Raw genomic sequence first — 16,253 nt, 5'->3', positions numbered from 1 at the left:
AATTGATCAATTGAGTTCAATATTATGATATGGGTATCTCTTTAGTTGGATTCTGGTGCCAACCCCACCAGGATTTGGTACAGGTTTTCTACCAAAACGTTCTTTGAGAAGTCTGTTGGATTAACCCCTGCCCATTTAATTTTGGCACCATTCTGACCTAAAGGAGCGATATTAGCAATTTTTCCTAAGGCCAGGTTCTTTGGGAGGTTAAGATTTCAATTTAATATCACTAGGTTATGATCACTAAAACAATAAGGACCTACCCATAAGTCTAGGACAATTCCCATGCTAGAGTCCCCAATAAGAATATGGTTGATAAAATTACTGCTACCTCTCCCGTAAATGTAGGTATATGGTGGAAATCACCAGAGCCACAGCATTTCACTAATTTCAGATTCCATTTGAGCATCAGATTATTAAGTGCTAAGCCATATGAACTATGTAAGAAATGTGCTAAAGTATTACCCTGGAGTTCATTGTATCTACATAAACGTTTGGACTTGCTAGGACACTCCGAAATATTAAAATCCCTTGACCAAATTATAAAAAATTCTGATTGACAAAAAGCTCCAAATCTGTTTCAAGTTAATTGAATACCTTCACTTTAGGAGAATAAATTAAAGTTCAGACCCATAATGGTCTTGGTACCAAGTGTAAAGGTGACAAATTGGTAGTAGGTAGACTTTAAAAAGCTCTTCTTAATTTGTGGGCCTAATCTAGTCGAAACAAGAGTCTACAAGACCCCTTTGAGCCTGATACTATCTGATGGGGCGGCAGGAGAATATAAAGCTACAAAGGCATCCTGATGAACACTATTTAATGGCCATGTTTCCTATAAGCACACACTGTGTGCAGATTACACATAGGTTGCCTAGTCCTCTGACTCCATTTTGCTGCCTATGCCAGCAGTGTTCCAAATAGCAACTATTGTCCCCAGGGCATCAAAGGCTCCTTGGCTATATTTGGGCCTTGAGTATCTGTAGTAGGATTATTGTTGTTTGGCAAAGATTGGCGGGGGGACTTGGTTAGGGAGTCAATCTTGAGAATCCGAGTCGAGAGAGAAATTGTTAAGTGTTGGCACTTGCAGAAGGGAGGTGGCAGGGGCAATAGACACAGCACTCTGCGGCTTCTGAAAGAAGCCAAGATGTAGGGATTCAATAATCACAATAATGGTCATCGTGAAAAATGGATCTTAGACAATATATCCATAGCAACTAACCTATCCTTGAAATTGATAACAATACAATATCTGTGATCAGGTTTTGGGGACAAGTCCACCCAACCATCCCTCCATGCAAGGTTAATCTGCTGATGCGAGAGGACCTGGTCATCGAGTCTACTGTTAACCCAATGGACAACTTTAGTCATGAATTGAGCATGATCTTCCCTATTGCTTTGGCTCATTGGGAGTACCACCTTCAAAACCATCATGTATGGAGTAGCTTGTAGAGTGGGGTGGAAAGTAGGTAAGGAGGTGAAAGAAGAAGAGGAAGTGGGCCCTACTGGAAGGTTGCCTATTTGATTTGGGAATACCCTTGTAAGGTACCCAGAAACGTTTGGGTTATTAGGTAGACAACCCTCCCTAACCATGTGTTGCCCAGCCAAGGAGGAATGAACAAGTCTCTCTGGGGCATTAGGAGGAACCATCCCAAGCAAACAGGACCCCCCGGTGTAGGCTCATATGAAGCCTGCTCCCCTGATATAACTTCCCCACAATGCTCCCACCTTGGGGGTGATTGTATCACAATACTCCTCTCCCGCTCTCTCTTCCTCTGCCTTTCCTTCTCTCTGCAGCCAAGTCTCAGCAAGCACTTTGGGTTTTGACACCAGGACCTGTAAAGCAGGTCCTGCTGTCAAAATCTTAAGCTTTCATTTGTGTTCCCTGCACTCATGCAGGGAACAGAGATGAAGTGCTTCAGCAAGCAGGGAGCTGCTGTCAAAGCAGCTCCCTGCTTGCTGAAGCAAATGCACTGGGGGGAGGCCCGCGTAGTCTCAGATCGCCATAAAGGACTGAAAAACAAATTAAACAAAAAAAAAAAAGAAAACATAGCGCAGTGTGAAGGTTGCAGACCTTCACATTGAGCATTGGGGGTTCGAGTCCACCTGCACTCATTTCCCTTTTGTTTTTTAATAAAAACAAATTATTATATTTAAAAAAAATTAAAGATACATTTGTTATTTTAAATTGTACACAAATATCTCATTCTAAGTATATCAGACATCAAAGCCTCTCTCCCTCTCACTTTCTTTCTCTCTTTTTGTCTCTCTTTCAATCAATTTCTACCACTCACACACCCACTCAGACATTTAGGCACCCACTCACATACCCACTCATACTTTCACTCACAGACCCACTCAGACAGTGACGCACCCACTCACAGACCCACTCAGACCCTCATGCACTCACTCACAGACCCAGTCAGACCCTCACGCACTCACTCACAGACACACTCAGTTACGCACCCACTCACACACCCACCCAGACTGTCGAACACCCACTCACAGACCCACTCACACCCTCATGCACCTGCTCACAGATCTGCACACAAGCTGACGCACCCACTAAAAAACTGATGTACAAACTCCCACACCCAGCCAGAAAAACTGACAGCCACTCTCACCCTCAGATACACCCTCTCAAACCTATTCTTACACCCAGAGAGGCAGCGGACAACTCATGACGCGCAGGGCCAAAGGGCAATACACAGCATGGAGTTCAGTGGTTAGGGAGGTTGGCCAAAGGGTCTGGCTGCGGGCGGGGTCTTGCGAGCAACCTACGGTGCAAATGGGTGAATGCCGTGCATGGTGTAAGGCTGGGTACTTCTAGGGGTTGGCCGGCCAGGCCCTATGGCCAACTGCCACCTCGCATGGCCAAAGGCTATGTGCGGTACTGGTTGGATTCATTTATAGTAAGGAGAATTACTATACATTAAAAATCCATAGAAATTCACTAAAAAAAACAAAGGTTACAGGGACGTTATAGTTCAGCTCACATTCTAAACATACAAAAACTTAGAAATTTGCCAGTTATAGTTAGAGTTATCTCAAGTAACTATAACTCGTGCCCTGAGGTAACTATAGCTAGTGCCCTCACCATGCACTGCTAATTACCAACAAACTATGGCACTCATGAAATCTTTGATAACATCATTGATAATATCAATACAATATTTGAAGTAACATTTTTTAAATTAAACTGTGCATGGTGGGAGCACGAGTTAGAGTTATCTTAGAGCACGAGTCTGCGATCAGGCCTGAAATCTTCCTGTATTTCACTTGCACATTGCTCTTAAGATGGCGGCTGGAGAGGAGAGGCCTGTGACTTGAATGGGCTCTGTGCATCCCGACTCTGAGTTCACTACACTATCCGTCATACTGCGGCAGCCCGCTTATACATAGAACAGCGGTGGAGATCACCCCAATACACCGCGACACAGGTGCCCGGTGGGGCAAGGTGCTGCTGCAGACAAAGTCTGGGCCAGAGCACGTGAAGACTCCTTGCACTACTGGATACAGGCCAAGTTTCAGACGTTTATCAAGGAAGGCAGACGGGACCCTACTGCTTTGTTTAATAACGCCTGGTGCAAAATTGGCCGGTGGCCCCGGAACAGCAAAGTTGAGTCCATGGTGGGGGTGCCTCCTGGGGCCCTGGGCTGGGACCCTGCCTGGTTATAGCATGATTTAATAACACAGACTAGTGCGCAGGGGAGCACCAAGGTAGAACACGCTTGTCTTACTACGGTGATGCTTGCTGCTTGAACACATGTATGAATGCCTGATATATGCACCTGGGGGCCCCTAAAGACTGTATGTACCTGCTTCAGCTGCCTACCAGTACCCGATGCTGTATAGCGCAGCACAAGCATAGGGGCCTGAATTCTGCCAGACTTTAATGTGCAGGCGTGGGCCTTAGACCTAGCGGCAGTGTCCCCTCCTGCAGCATCCTCGTGGATGGTAGCTGAGCTCAGAGACAGACTACACGAAGGACTCAGCATCTGGCACCCTTGGATGTAAAGAAGTTGAGTGTGACACGTCTGCCCTGGCGGTTGCACGTATTAACCACAGCGCAGCCACACAGGGTGCCTGGCCTATGCAGATATTGCTGAAGCCATCTTCTCTCCCCTACTCCAACATGCTACAAGGCAGTCGCAAAAAACGAAATGGGGCGTACCAAGCCAAGACTGTTAGTTCCACTACCAACTCGAGATCAAGGTCTCAACCATCTGATCTGGATCCTAGTCCAGGGTTATTTAAGGGTTCTCCATTACTGACTCGGCCGGTCGCCGGCAGCAGCTCCGAGACTGCCTGCGATCCAACAGTGAACATTGGATCCTCTTCTAGATCCCTTTTTCCTTTGTTTGGAGGTGGGAAGAATCGTAAGGAAGATCATCCGGTATCAAGCATCTGCTGCACTCCCCCTCCGCAGGTGGATGACTCAGCTTCATTGTCAGCAGAGGAATTGATCAATAGAGATGGGGCAAACGTGGTAACTGAATCTTCTACCCACATTTTCTCCTCTACTGCTTCTCCTATTGATTTGGCTGGGCATAATGTGCTAAGGGAAGCTTCTACACAGGGTGTGATAGTTATGGCAGATGCCAGTGTTCCTGCGGACAACCTACTTCTGCAGATTCTAAGGGAGTTGAAAGCGTTAAAAGTCTCCCAGGTCGATGCAAATCTGAGAACAGAATCACAATTGAACCTGATTTGCAGTAACATCCAGCAACTTAACTCACGAATTACAGTTATCGAACAACGAGTCTCTGATCTTGAGGATACTCGGGCAATGATAGAACCATCTTTGGCAAAGTGCCAAGCTGACCTGCTAGATCTACAGATCCGTTTGGACGACGCTGAAAATCGATCACGTAGATCCAATTTGCGATTTACAGGAGTCCCTGAAGGGCGTGAAAACGGTCAGACAGTCACTGAGCTGATAGCAAATCTTATTAAAAGTCATGGTCTAACAGGGTTCGAGGATAAGTATCCGGATCTAACAATCATGAGGGCCCATTGGGTCCCGGCGGTCCAACCGTCAAACTCTAAATATCCTCGAACTATACTAGTGAATTTTGGTGACTTTCGTATCAAGGAACAGATTTACCAGAAGGCAATTAGAACCAAAACTTTTCAGATTCCCGGGGACTATGCATTTTAAGATTTTCTCAGATATGTCAGTGGTGGCAGCGCATCAAAGAAGAGAATTAAAGGACATGATTCCAGCTTTCCAAAGAGCAGGGGCACAGGCAGGCCTCGTGCAACAATCGAAACTTAAAGTGTTTTTTCAGGGTAATTCTAATTTTATTCATACGGTTGACGCTGCTAAATCTTTGTTGCATGTAATTCAGAACTCCGAGCAGCCGGCACGAGTAAGGGTGGGCGGGGTGAGGGGAGGAGAAGGGTAAAGAACTTAATAAAGACTATAAGGTGATATATTGAATACTAAAAATGACAGTATCATAGTAGGGTCCCCCCCCTTTTTTTTTTCTTTCTCCACAGCGTATGGACAGACTATTCTGATTTTCTCTCTCTAGCCTCTGGTTTAGGGTGCTATGACAAGGCACCTCGTTAGGGAAGAAGTGGGACAGGGGGTGGGGGAGGGATGTGGCCCGGGTCGTCCAGGCGGGAGGGCTCCAGGTGTGGGACACTGAAGGGAGGGGGAGAGAGGGGGGAGAGGCATGGATATCTGGATCTGTTTCTGTCACTGCAAAGGATTGTTACGATTGATTAGGGTATTTTTCTCCAGACTTAGAGGGGCCATAGGCGCACTAGCTCAAGATTTAATCAAATGACAAAATCTCTTTTTCCTTTAAGATTTTTATCCTGGAATATTAATGGATTAAATAATCATAGGAAAAATCCGCTATCGAAAAGAGGGTAGCTGCTCTTAATCCCTCAGTTATATTTCTTCAAGAAACCCATATTCCATTTCATAAAGTTTCGAGCTTTCAAATGTTCAAAAAAATGGCTGATTTTAAAGTACTTGCGGCAGCCTCAGCGGCTCATAGAGGGGTGGCAGTTTTTTAGCTAAAACCCTGAATGCACAACCACTAGACTTTCTCACCGACCCTGAGGGGCGTTGGTGCTGGGTTCAGTGTACAGTCGCAATGGAGAGATTCATTTTAGTTCGTTTCTATGCCCCTCTGACGGATGATCCAGCCCCGTATATAGGCCTGTTTTAGGTGACAGGGAAATTATTGGGGGGGATTTCAACTTTCTTCAGGACCCAGCTCTAGACACTACCGTAAAGGGCAAAAGACAGTATAAACCTAAAGTAGCCAAGATGTTTTGAGATTATGTTAAGGTTTTGGCGCTATGTGATCCCTGGAGGACAAACACCCCTGATGTGAGGGAATATACCTGTATCTCTTCGCGGTATAAAAGTTACTCGCGCATAGATTTTTTTTTTTATCTCTGAAACGTTGTGCTATCAATCTCAATCGGTCAAGCATTCTGGTCTCTCAGATCATGCCTTTTTGCTGCTGGAAATTTCACTCCACTCTACAGTTCATCTATCTCAGATCAGAAGGTGGAGTAAAAAAAAAAAAAAAAAAGTCTCAACCATCGGAGGGCACCCCTGTCTAAACACCAGAAGACTATATACCCTCCACTTCCACAACACCACCAATGGATAAATTGGATGTCATACTTCAAGAAATACGTTACTCATGTTCGGCTATAGAACAGTGATTAGGGGCCAACACCACATATATCAGCCTAAAGAAAGACGAGCATTGTAAATTAGTGGACAGGGTAAAGACAAACAAAATGGCGCTCGCTGCCCTGTCATCGGGTCACGAAGACTTCACTATGCAACTTGCCAACTGTGCCAACAGGTGGACCAATTGCAGGAAAGGACTGAAGCTGCAGAAGTAAGAGCCCGGAGAGCTCCAATGCCACCCAATATATAGAAGTCTGGCTCCAGAAGATGGTAGCTCCGACTGGACTACCTGAGCTTTTTGCAGTACAAAGGACGCTTTGGGACCCTACAAGAAAACCTGTGCCTGGAGCTCCACCGAGGCCCATCGTGGCAAAAAACCCTAAGCTTCAGAGATCATGACATATTGCTTCAGGGGGCTTGTGAAAAGGCACCCATACCTGCTGATAACTCAAAGATCTCCCTGTTCCCCAACTACACCATTGGGGGACAACGGAAGTAAAAACACTTACGTTTGGTCAGCCTCTCCTACGCTCTGCTCTTTCCAGCCAAACGTAAAGTAATTCATGACCAGCACACCAACTTTTTTGAGATCCCAGAATGAGACTGCTAATGCCCTTGTGGAGTGCTAGTTGTGAGTACTAGGTTCCTCATGCTCAGGTAAGTGAAAATTAGTATATTACATGTAATTATGGATTCTGTGGCCTGACAGTACACCTTATCTAGATACATTCATTGTCTTGTAACTTTCTTTTTCACTACTCATGGTCATTATCAGTACAGTGTCATATTCCCCAATTCTGTACCGAGACCGGGCTGAACAGTACTGCTATGAATTTGGTCCCTGGTCAGGGTAGCTTCCGTAGGAAGATATGCACATTCTGCCAAGAGGCAGTCCCCATTATGAGATCGAACGAGAATGTCCCATTTGCGTAAGCAAACGGTCTTCTATGTTTACCCTGTTCTCAGTTTTTTTCAGGTTTGGTCGAATGACAGAGTACCGCTGGACCGAGTATTTGGGAATAGTTTCTTATGGTTTTTGTTTTTTAGAGTCACCTCATGTACTGGGTGTAGCAATGGTGCAGGTTGGGGGGGGGATCATGTTTTACTATTTATTTATTTTTCACTAAAGTGTCAACTGTAGTTGAAAACTACAAAACTGTTACTTGAAATGTGGGGGGATGGGCTCTGTGCATAAGAGGCATAGAATACTAGCACAACCACATAGGCGTCACACTCAGGTTACATTCCTGCAAGAAACACACCTTGTAACTCTGAGGCCCAGAAATTCCAGATGAAGTAGACGGGTCAGCACTTCCTATTGTGCTTTCTCAAGGGGAGCCGCAGTCTGGCACTGGGTTGGGGTCCCATTTGCGATGTATGAATCAAAGATCGACATACAGGGCCGGTAAGTATTACTTATGTGCATGCTAGATAGTGAACAGGTGGTGCTGGGATGCATTTGCACTCCCAATACTGAACAGGACGCCTTCCTAGCCAAACTGTTGACCATGCTGGCAAACTGGACCCCCTGTCCAGGGGACTTTAACGCGGTACTGGACACATCACTGGATCACTCCCAACCGCCCCTGCCCGGGACATGGGCTGAGCAACACCCCCGAACAATGAAACAGTGGGTGGACGGATAAGGCCTCTTAGATACATGGTGTAGCCGCAATAAAGCTATGAGAGAATACTCTTTCTACTCTTACCCCCATACCTTCCACTCTCATCTTGACCACTTCCTCAGCCTCCCCACCTCCTTTCTAGTATAACAAATGCTACCTATTGGAAAGATAATATCCGACCATAAGCTGCTGGAGATGACCATCGCTCGGGGTCAAGCGCCGGCCGAGTTCCCGACCACAGTATTCCAAGAAACCCTGGCTACAGCCATCAATACATATTTTGCAAAAAGTACGGGCACTGCCTCCTCGCCGTTGCCAAAGTGGGAGGCATTTAAGGTGGCAGTGCGAGGTACATGAATTGTTGTGGTGGTGGAGGCTAGAGGGGAGATTCATAGAGAACTAAAGCAATTGGAAAGTAGACTGGGGCCCCTTGAGACGAGGCAGCTGAAACTTAGGCAGCAGTCCCTATATTACAAGAAGCCAGTATTACATATGCTGAACTCCTGGAGCGCCTTTATGTACTAAACTACAGAGCCTATTCACAAAAGTACATACATAGGCGGACAAGTTGAGTATTTGACTGGAGTTGTTGACTTAAGCAGACCCAGGTTCTACTCCCATCTTATTGATCAACACCCCTCCTCATGGGCTGGTCATAGCCCAACTGGGAATTAACATGGCTTTCTGTGAGTTTTACACTACATTATACAGAGCCTTGCCATCCCCCGACCCAGTAGAACTGTTGACATTCTTGTGCCAAGCAAGACTCCATACAGTGTCGCCAGATGTTGGGGAATCTCTGAGCGCACCATCAGGAAGCATGAAAAAAGGGTGGCAATCAAAGAGATCACCCACAATAAAATTCTTGGCTCTGATGGCGGCTTAACAGTGGAATTTTATTCTAACTATACCTCTCGACTGGTTCCACACCTGGTGAAGCTTTATAAGTTTTCTCTTGGAGCGTGCTCCTTAACCGCTACTGCCAAAGAGGCACTTGTCACCTACCTCTTGAAACTTAGCAAGTCACCAACTGAACTGATCACCTGCAGGCTATTTTCACTGCTAAACACAGAATACAAAATCCTCAGTAAAATACTAGCCAGCCGACTGCTCTCAATACTCTCATAGTTGGTACACGCGGACCAATATGGATTTATCCACAGACGTAACACCTCTTTGAACAGACTGTGCTTATTTTAAGTGATGGGTGCAGCTTGTGACCAGTATCCACATGCTGGTTGCTTATCCCTGATGTTCACCAGCCGTTTGACACCCTCAGCTAGGAATGTATGCTGGCGGCTCTACCTCAATACGGCATACCCCCTACCTTCATCCATTGGGTGAACTTCTTATATACAGAGCTAATGGCTTTAAGATCTACTGCATAGCTGGACAATTACAGTGACTGGTGTATTGGCTAGCTGGCCACTATTTACCAGAAACAGGCCACACATTGGCTCAATTTTGCAGGGGTCGGCTGCATAGGCTGATTTCTCCAAACACTGCAACGTTGCACACATGTTCCCTTCTACTATACATCGCCTTATACTACTGGAAGAAGACATTAAGATACACTTCGGCGCATGCGCCGTATGCATCAAATATCTTACTCTGCGGGTTACCCACACCCTCCGGTACATTAACAGCACAGAGGTTAAACTGTTTGCGAATGGCACAATATTGACTCACACTCATGCACTGCCTGAAACCCTCTTTCTCACTCATGCTAGAATTATCCGCTATGTTCATCAGCATTGGGCATCAGATGGAAAAGAACCCCAAACGCATGGGTTGCTCCAGGCATTACATACTATCAGGCACGGTAGGCATTTAGTAAAATCGCTCTACAGAGGACTCCATGGGCAACTTGATGCCCACTCAATTCCCTCAAAATCACCTGGGGGCCGATTTGGGCAAGGAGGTTACGGATAAGGAATTAGCCTGCTTATTAGAATACCTTAAGAACGAGTTGCGGAATTTGAGGTTTAAATTCATTCAATTCGCTGGTCTACATAGACTACTTAACTCTGTATAAAATGAGTAAAATGTTTCTAACAGCCTCCTCAGCATGTCCATGATGTCATTCTTTGGACACCGATCTCTTGCATGTGATGTGGTCTTGTCCTTCTTCGGCCAAATACTGGAGGGAGATATCCATGGTGTTGACAGACGTAACAGGCCTGGACCATTGGCCACACCAGACTAGTGTATTTTAGGACTGTACTAAAGGCCCAAATGTCCCAAGGTAGTGACACACTTCCTGGACTGGCATTGTTACTAGCGAAACGATTGAAACCCAACACTGGAAATCCCTGTTGCCCCACAGAGGGGTCAGATACCGGGAGGAGGTACTACACTTGGGACAGGCGAAAGCGAGTCTTAAAGGCGTGGAAAATATATTTAATAAACCTATATTGTTGGAGTGGGATGCCATGCTGGAAGGCTTTAGGGTTCAAGACGAGTCCTCTGAGGCCGCGCAGTAGATTGATGTTACCAGTGTCATTGTCCGAGTATCCTGTCTGAGAGTAGTTCCATTCCCATATAGTCTTCTATGCATAACAACCCATCCCCACTTCCTCTATGCTGTTCCATGGCTTTTGATATGCCACAGTTGCACCACCAATGCCCCTTCAAGAACATTTATTGACCCTGGCACAATAGGCTACCCCGGTATGGTTCTGTATATGAGGTGACTGTTTTGGTTAAACGATGGAGGGTTGGGAAAATTGTATTTTGCAGATGTAACACTTTATCCAAATGTTAAAACATAGATCTTTATTTCAAATCAATCTTACTGTTGTGCATAATTGCCAACCCTTGCCATATCTTATTTGTCCCAGTATGATTACCTATGCAATAAAGTTTGTTTGCCACATTACAATGCTGGCGGTTGGACCACCATCACACCGCTGTCACCACCAGGAACAAAGATCCCGACAGGTTGGTGGCTGTGAAAGTCATGGTCAGCTACAGTGGTGCAGAGTTGGGCACCTCAGTAATGATCTCGACTTTCATTTCTGCCAGCCTTTTCATGGCGGGTCCCCACCATGAAAAGGCTGGCAGACAGGCAGAGTTGGGGTCAGAGGAGGGCCCCTGCATTGCCCACGACCATGTAATGGGTAGTGCAGGGCACCCCCCTGTCAGCATCCTCAGAATGTGTACTGTCTGCTATGGCATGGTATGTTTCCACCAGCCAGCCCGGCTGAAACATTGTAATACAGCGGTGGGGTGGGCACCGGCTTGGTGGCTGCCTCCCCACCGCTGTATTGGAGTTCAGGCAGTCCGACCGTCTGACTCGTAATGAGGCCCATAGTCTGACATTGGACCTCTGACTTCAAACAGAAAATTTAACAGAGTAAAAACAAAATGCAAAGTAATCTTTATTGCTCATTCACCTTCTGCACATTTATGTGCACTCCAGCACGTTTATTTTGGGGGTGCTGCAGCACCACCACACTTCTACTTTCAACTCCTATGGGTACAGATAGTCATGGTGAACATACCAAACAATCCATCCACGAGAGATGCAGCACAACCTTCATAAATAGAATGATCCAGGCAGCCAAAGTATATGCTTCTTAGCATTTATCAAGGAGCAACAGAGGAACAATAAATACAAATGCAATGCTTAGCAGCAGTCAGGATATATGCTCTATATCGTCAGCCCATTAGTTAAAGGGAGAAAGCACAATAGTGGGGATTTGGGGCACACTGGTGTAATGGTGTCAGTTGCATCTTAATTTTATTAAATTAATATAATTATTAGGTAAGAAGAAGAAAAAAAAGAGAGGGAGTTTAGCGGAGGAAAGGCAACAGAGAGTTATTAAGCAGGAGGGCTCCTGGTCGTAAGCCTTAATGACTGAGTAGTAGGAGAGCAGAGAACAGGCAAAGTACAGGTCATGACTGGCGGGTGCAGTAGCTCCTATGGCAAGAAAACACAGAAATACCTATGAAAGGTAAACACATCTGGTGCCGTCTTGCGAAACAAAATCTAGCAGATTTTCCAAATAATTCACAATACACAAAGGCCATGAGCCCACCAGCCTGACACACCAAGAGCAGACCATTCTACCCGCGACTAGCTCACTAGGCTGGGAACAGAGTCAGAAGTGGATCTCACCCCACATTAAGACCCAGGAAGACAGTGCTCTGTGTATGGAAGAGAAGCCAGTGGTTCAAAGATGGGAGAAAGCAGGAGAGTTAGGCAAAGTACAAGTAATGACAAATGTGTGGAAGAGAGCCTCTGACAGGGAAATACACAAACACCTCTGGACTAAAAACACAGGCAATGCTGGCCTATGAAAGTGCAATTTGGTAGATTTTCCACTTAAGTCGACGCACACAAAAAGGCTTGCTGATCTGACAAACTGTGAGTGGGCCGCTCTGCCAGTGGCTTGGGTGAAAGTTTGGGAATGCAGGCAGAGGTGAGAGGTTCCCTTCATTGATGTGCTGGAGAATATCACCTGGTGTGTGACAGAGTGGCCAAAGGTGAGAGTACAGAGGGCAAAGTATCAGTCATGAGCGCTGGGCGAAGGAGGGCCTTCGGCAAAGAAGCACACAAATTCCTGTGGACACGAAATACAGCAAGTACTGGTTGGAGATGAGAATATGGTTTGTAAAAACATTGTCTGTAAGAAATATTATGTCCTAATTTTGTTTACAAATCTATTTTTTTTGTTTAAAAACAAAAGAGTTACTATATGTAGGTTTAATGGTACTCAATTTACCGACCTGGAAGGAAGAGAAGACTGGGGGAGCCTTAGAAATCCGAAGATGTGACATGTGAAGATGAACAGTAAGTCAAAGAGCTATCTTGCCTATAATGCAATGTGTGAGATGGGTGGACTAGACTTTTAGAGATTGACCTATGACAAGCTACCTCAAATTGAGGCCCTTTATCATAAACTTTGCAGTTTACAGCTCTAAATGGCAGCACTTTCAGCCTGCTATAAAAGCACTGAGAAGCACTGCCGGTTCTGTATTTATTTACAAAACTCACTTTTGTCGAAGTAGTGCTGCCCATAGCTCTGTTTGATCTCAGGCGAGGCCTGCTTCCAGGCCCATACAATATTATCCTGATGAATCTTACAGTCGGTGACCGTCGTCTTGAAGAAGCCCGGCTCTATTATGACAACCTTCACTCCAAAGGGGTTCATCTCCCGTCTAAAATGAAAATAAAAACAAAACGCCATTGTTGCTTTGGTGGGTTAACCCTTTTCATTCCATAGCCAGACCTGCATGCTAAACCTCTGTAGTTTCATACGCAATTTCACCATGCAGCTACCCAACAACCAGCTCTCAGAGTATAACCTACTTTCAAACATTAATTGCCTTTTCATACCCCACACTGTATCACGGACTCCCTGTGACTCAGAACAGAAGCTGCAACGTACTTAAGATACCTAAATACACTGAAATCAGTTCTGGGTTGCTTGTGCTCTGGTCTAGAGGGGACCTTACCTGGCAGTTGGGCTGGACCATTCGTATTAGAGCACAACCGACGTGGTGATCCGGAGTGAATGGAGGCCATGGTGGTGGACACCGCCACCACCATGGACTCCATCCACTCCGGATCACCATCGGACCCCTGCCCACACCATATCTTCAATAAGGCAAACATCATCATCGCCCCCGACCTCTGCAAAACCATCAACAGCTCCTTCGAGTCAGCCACCTTCCCAAAAAGATGGAAGCACGCAGAAATCAACGCCTTGCTGAAGAAACCAAAGGCAGACCCAGACGACCCCAAGAACTACCGGCCGATCTCCCTCCTCCCCTTCCCAGCCAAGGTCATCGAAAAAATCAGAAACAGCCAACTATCCCGGTTCCTGGAAGATAGCAAGGTACTCAACACCTCCCAATCCAGATTCTGCAGAAACCACAGCACCGAGACTGCACTCATTGCTGCCACAGACGACATTAGGACCATGCTCAACGAAGGAGAAACAGCAGCACTCACCCTCCTGGACCTCTCCGCAGCTTTCGACCCGGTATGTCATCACACTTTCCACACACGCCTCCACAACATTGGAATCCACGACAAGGCACTCGACTGGATCTCGTCATTTCTCTCAGGCAGAACCCAGAGAGTCCGCATCCCACCCTTTCTGTCAGAAGCCTCCAGAATCATCTGTGGCGTTCCCCAAGAATTTTCGCTCAGCCCCACGCTCTTCAATGTTTACATGGCCCCCCGGGCCAACATCGCACGAACCCACCACATCAACATCTTTTCCTACGCAGACGACACTCAGCTCATCCTCTCCCTCATGAAAGGCCCTACAACTGCAAAGAACAACCTGCACAACGGACTTCACGCCATCGCCAGCTGGATGGAATCAAGCCACCTCAAGTTAAACACAGACAAGACAGAAATCCTCATCTTTGGCACCAACCCCTCAGCTTGGAATGACTCCTGGTGGTCCACCTCCCTAGGAACCGCGCCCTCACCCACCACCCACGCACGCAACCTAGGCTTCATCTTGGACTCAACACTCAGCATGACTTAGCAGGTCAATGCCCTCTCCTCTTCAACACTCTCTGCATGCTCCGCAAAATCTTCAAGTGGATTCCCGTTGAAACCAGGAAAACTGTCACCCACGCCCTGGTCAGCAGCCGATTGGACTACGGAAATGCCCTATATTCAGGAATAACAACCAAACTCCTAACAAAGCTGCAAAGAATCCAGAACGCATCCGCCCGCCTCATTCTGGACATCCCACGCCGCGACCACATTTCCCCCCACCTCAGAGACCTTCACTGGCTACCAGTATCAAAGAGGATCACCTTCAAACTCCTCATCCACGCACACAAGGCCCTCCACGACACAGGCCCAGCCTACCCCAATGACAGACTCACCATCCACACCCCCACCCGCAATCTTCGTTCCGCCAGCCTCGCCCTCGCCTCCATCCCCCGCATCCGCCGCACCACCGCCAGAGGAAGATCCTTCTCTCACCTAGCCACCAAGACCTGGAACTCCCTACCGCTCCACCTTCGCCAGACCCAAGACCTCTTGACATTCAGGAAACGCCTCAAGACATGGCTCTACGACCAGTAGCTCCCCCCCAGCACCTTGAGACCCTAACGGCTGATTACTGCGCTCTATAAATCCTTGATTGATTGATTGATTGAACCGACACTGAGTTGCATATGCTAGTTCCTGTCTGAGATAGCATGGTGAGCAAAAAAACAAAGAACTGGGTTGCGGCTGAAGAGTAATTACAAGTGGCTGATATTAATTCAAGCGGTCTGCCCACCAGGTTTTTGCTTTCCTCAAAATACAAAAAGACACCATTGTATCTGTGGTGGATGAACCCTTTCTATTCCACAGCTAGACTTCAGCAGCTTCATCTGCAATTTCATAACAGTTACCTAGCCCGATTCTGGGAGAATTCCCTCCTTCCTTTAAATCGATAAATTGTCTTTTCATATCCCAAGTCCTAGCACACACACTTTCCACAGTCTTGTTAGCCGGAGCCACATCTTCAAATGCAGCACTTCTGCCTTATTGCCTCATCTCGTCCTACAAAATATACACAGACACACAGTACCAATCTGCTGCCCAGACCCACTTGCTTCTACACAAATATGTTCAGCTCATAGATCAAATGGACTACAGAACCGAAATACATGTTGCCATTAGTAATATCAGGTTGCGAACCTCAGGCTGTCGGAAAATGCCTCCACTCCATATTTGGAGATGCAGTAACCTCCACTACAGATGGTGATCCTTCCAACAACGCTGGATACATTGATGATCCTTCCCCTGGCCTTCCTCACCAGCGGCGTCAAACTCAGTGTTACATCGATCAATCCCAGCAGGTTCACATCCAGCACCCGCTGGAAGTCCTGTTTAGACAACCACTCGCTGGGTGCTGAAGGTACTGCAATCCCAGCATTGTTCACTAGACCCCAAAGCCCTACAAAAAGATAAAGAAAGAATAAACATATTAAGCGCATTGCAGAAG

At 46.5% G+C, this 16,253-nt stretch overlaps 1 protein-coding gene across 1 annotated transcript in view; it reads right to left on the bottom strand.

Annotated features, from left to right (window-relative positions):
- Positions 1-16,253, bottom strand: part of LOC138292334 (retinol dehydrogenase 16-like) — a 41,840-nt gene that overhangs the window by 15,553 nt on the left and 10,034 nt on the right. Inside the window, exons 3-4 of the mRNA XM_069230885.1 lie at positions 15,947-16,205; positions 13,286-13,449 (exon numbers count right to left, since the gene is read on the bottom strand). Coding sequence (XP_069086986.1) covers positions 13,286-13,449; positions 15,947-16,205 — 423 coding nt within the window. The remainder of the gene's footprint in view (positions 1-13,285; positions 13,450-15,946; positions 16,206-16,253) is intronic.

This window comes from Pleurodeles waltl, chromosome 4_2 (assembly GCF_031143425.1).
Source record: "Pleurodeles waltl isolate 20211129_DDA chromosome 4_2, aPleWal1.hap1.20221129, whole genome shotgun sequence".
Taxonomy (NCBI): domain Eukaryota; kingdom Metazoa; phylum Chordata; class Amphibia; order Caudata; family Salamandridae; genus Pleurodeles; species Pleurodeles waltl.
This window is presented reverse-complemented; position numbering and strand designations above follow the sequence as displayed.